Source organism: Haemaphysalis longicornis, unplaced genomic scaffold (genome assembly GCF_048455015.1).
Source record: "Haemaphysalis longicornis isolate Haplotype H1 unplaced genomic scaffold, Haemaphysalis longicornis Haplotype H1 scaffold_4, whole genome shotgun sequence".
Classification (NCBI taxonomy): Eukaryota; Metazoa; Arthropoda; class Arachnida; order Ixodida; family Ixodidae; genus Haemaphysalis; species Haemaphysalis longicornis.
The window spans coordinates 61061888-61064830 of NW_027526361.1; the positions used below are offsets into that span (position 1 = coordinate 61061888).

The 2943-nt window shown below is 54.0% G+C and overlaps 1 protein-coding gene across 4 annotated transcripts; it reads left to right on the forward strand.

Moving 5' to 3' along the window:
* The first annotated feature begins 1031 nt into the window (after nucleotides 1-1031).
* Nucleotides 1032-2741, forward strand: LOC144178819 (uncharacterized). Of its 4 annotated transcripts, none has more exons than XM_077706942.1 (4): nucleotides 1041-1387; nucleotides 1460-1664; nucleotides 2231-2364; nucleotides 2581-2741. In XM_077706942.1, exons 1-4 carry the CDS (start codon nucleotides 1130-1132, stop codon nucleotides 2665-2667), a joined length of 684 nt encoding a protein of 227 aa, XP_077563068.1. In that variant the 5' UTR covers nucleotides 1041-1129; the 3' UTR covers nucleotides 2668-2741. The 4 variants fall into 4 exon arrangements, 3 of the variants coding, with proteins under 3 accessions (XP_077563071.1, XP_077563068.1, XP_077563069.1); XM_077706943.1 differs by having other exon boundaries at nucleotides 1043-1387; nucleotides 2231-2336; nucleotides 2628-2741; XM_077706945.1 differs by lacking the exon at nucleotides 1460-1664 and having other exon boundaries at nucleotides 1032-1387; nucleotides 2231-2336; nucleotides 2628-2741.
* Nucleotides 2742-2943: the final 202 nt, after the last annotated feature.

Genomic DNA, 2943 nt, shown 5'->3' on the forward strand with positions numbered 1-2943 from the left:
GGAGGCGGGGCAGGAGCAACCGCGTTGCCACTGCTGGAAGTAGCTGCGGCACTGGCGGTAGCGTCAGTGGTAGATGGGAAGATGATCGTCTCAGTCATGTCCATACCGCTCGTGGCGGGGGCACTCGCTTCGGTTGTAGTTAAGGTAGCGAGGTTCGAGATCCCACTCGAGGAAGCGGAGTCATGTACCGGTACCGAGCTGGCCATGGTATTCTGCTGAGGAGCGTGCAGGGTGACTCGAGAGCGTTGCTTGCGCGTAAGCTGCTTGTAGTTCTCACTCTTCTTGGATAGGTAGTAATACTGTATGCAATCCGCCACGCTCTTCCTGTCTAGGTAGGACGCGATGGTGGCGAATTTCTTCGGGTGCTGGAGGAACGTTTCGCGGAAGACCTTCTTCTCCCGGTCGTCCCACACGTTGGCCGAGTGGCGCTCCTTCAGCTCCGCCAGCGGGTCCTGCACCAAGTTTCGGAAGTCCACGTCGCGCGGGGGCCGCTGCTCATCTGAGAGCATGGAGGGAATGATCGCGCAGTTCAGCTTCCTGCGCTCCTCCTTCTCTGGCTGTTGAAGGCCGAGAATCACCTGCATGTCGGCTCCCATGCGCTTCCGCTTGCCTGGCTTCGCGAGACTCGTGGCGAGCTGCAGCTGCTCCCTCCGCGTCTTCTTCAGCTCGGGGAACTGCTCCTCGAAGAACTGCCGCTGCCTTTGCTCGTTGGCCTTCCACTCCGCACGGTTGTCCCTCTGGCCCATTTCACTCTGCGAAGCTTGCATGGGCTCATTGCGGGAATCCGATAAGGGTCCTGCCCTGGCCTGTCCTACTCGCGCTTTTTTCTTAAAATGTAACATTAAAGTTCTCTTAAATTCTTGATACTTTTTCTTGTTTTCGTGATAAATGGCCGTGTCAGAAGGTTGGTGGTACAGCGGCTCAGTCACCTTTGGGCCACACTTATCGAGAACGGCATGGGCGAGGCGCGCTTTTTTCTCATTTTCAGCGTAGATAATCTCGGCAATAGGCCTCGTGCGCTCGTTTGGAGGCGCCACTGAATTGGAACCGGTGGCGCCCCCTCCGGCGCCGCGCCGCATTTTTTGCTTGTCCGCCGTTCCGTGCAACGCAGCTCCGCAAGGCTTTCTCTATGGCTCGGCCGCGTCCGCGCGAGGCCAGCATGACGGCGCCAAGCGGATCGTGCGTGCTGTATTGCGGTTTTAGTAAAATACAGAGCCCTGAGAAGTATTTCAAGGGAAGTTGCTTCAGGCGCGGCATCAAGCTTTACGCGAGCAACCACGTGTACGGCGTAAAAGAAGAAATCCTCAGCGAGACGGCGCCGTCTGAAATCGTGGCCAGGTGCATTCCGCAGATGAAGAGCACTTGCGACTACGACGTGCGGCTGGAGGTGAGTGAATTGTATTTGAGATACCCTTATGTGCTTATTTCACGTACATGGTGATTTGTTTTGTTTATGTAGTTGTCGCCGAACCCAAGGCGCATTGTGCGAGGCCGCTGTTCGTGCAAGGCTGGCTGCCGCGGTTGGTGTAAACACGCGGCGGCGGTGGCCGTTTTCATAAACAGCCACGAGGAGAAATCGTGCACGGAGTTGCCGCGTGCTTGGGGGAAACCCTCTGCGCGACCGACCGTGGACACGAAGAAACAGATAAAGGAACTCTTTGCAAGTAAGCACGAGGAGCGCTTTCTTGAATTGTTCAGATTATTCAACATTGAAGCATGCGTGCTTTTTTGTATTGCATCATACAACTTGATAATTATTTATACAGGTCGCCCCTTGCCTGCCCCAGTACTCAAACCCCTGTGCCCGAAAACGGTACATGCCCAATTCTCGGGCGTGAGGTGTGCGTTCGCGGACATGATCGCGTGCGAGGACAGCCACGACGAAAATGCAGATCCAACCGGTGCTTCCACAGAAGCTGTAGACGAAAGTCTCAATCTCGGCATCGAGGTTGTCAGATCGCTGTTCGGGGAAGCGCGAGAAACGTACGCAACCATGCAGGTGGCGAGCGTGGTACCCCTGACAATAAACAGGTGCAACCTGCTCGCTATGCTGGAGCAGAGAGAGGAAACGTATTACAAAACGTTTGTGAAAAAAAGCGTGGAGCAGATAGCGGAGATCGCGCTTTTCACCCTGGGCCAGGCTGCTGTAGACAGGTTTGTTATATCTGCAGCCTTTATGTGCTTCACAGCGTGTTGTGCATTTTATACAAAATGGCACATTTTGTCGCAGATGGCACCAAGAGCGGAAGCACCGCATCACAAGCACGATGGCCCACCGCATCAAAACGAGGAGGACAGAGTTTGAAGCACTTGCAGCTGCACTCGCTTCACCGCGCCCATTCTGGGCGCAAGCCACAACTTACGGTAAGGATTCACGTATGGGTGCACAACCTTAAACATTTGCTCAATCCGTCCTTTTTACTTGCAGTAAATAGAGTCTTAAATGCACGTGAATAAACTAAATTGCATGAAACAGGTCATATTAACAAGAAGAAGAAAGTTTGTTGAGCAAACAAACTTTCTCATGTTAGAACTCCTCAGTCCACATTAACACATTTCTTGTATTTTTTATTTTTGCAGGCAGAAACACCGAAGCCGAAGCCAGGAGGGAGCTGTCAAAAGAGACGCCAAACGCGCTTGTTTACCTTGCACGACGCACAGCCCTAATCCAGCGCAGCCTGCGCTCCTCTTCGTACGGCTTCCACGGAAAGGAATAAAAACTGGTTTTCGGGAGCTTGTCAGCAGTGTTGGCGTAGCTGTTATGGCATCCGTAGACGCAACAGTACACTGATTTGCGTGTTTTCGCCCGCACAGGCGCCATCCCGCAACACTTCGTTACCGGCGGCGGCTGACTTCGCTAAGACCCGGACAAGCAAAAAATGCCGCGGAGGCTGCCAGGTGGCGCTGCGTGTACGGCCGAAGTAGCAGCGCACTAGCCCTATA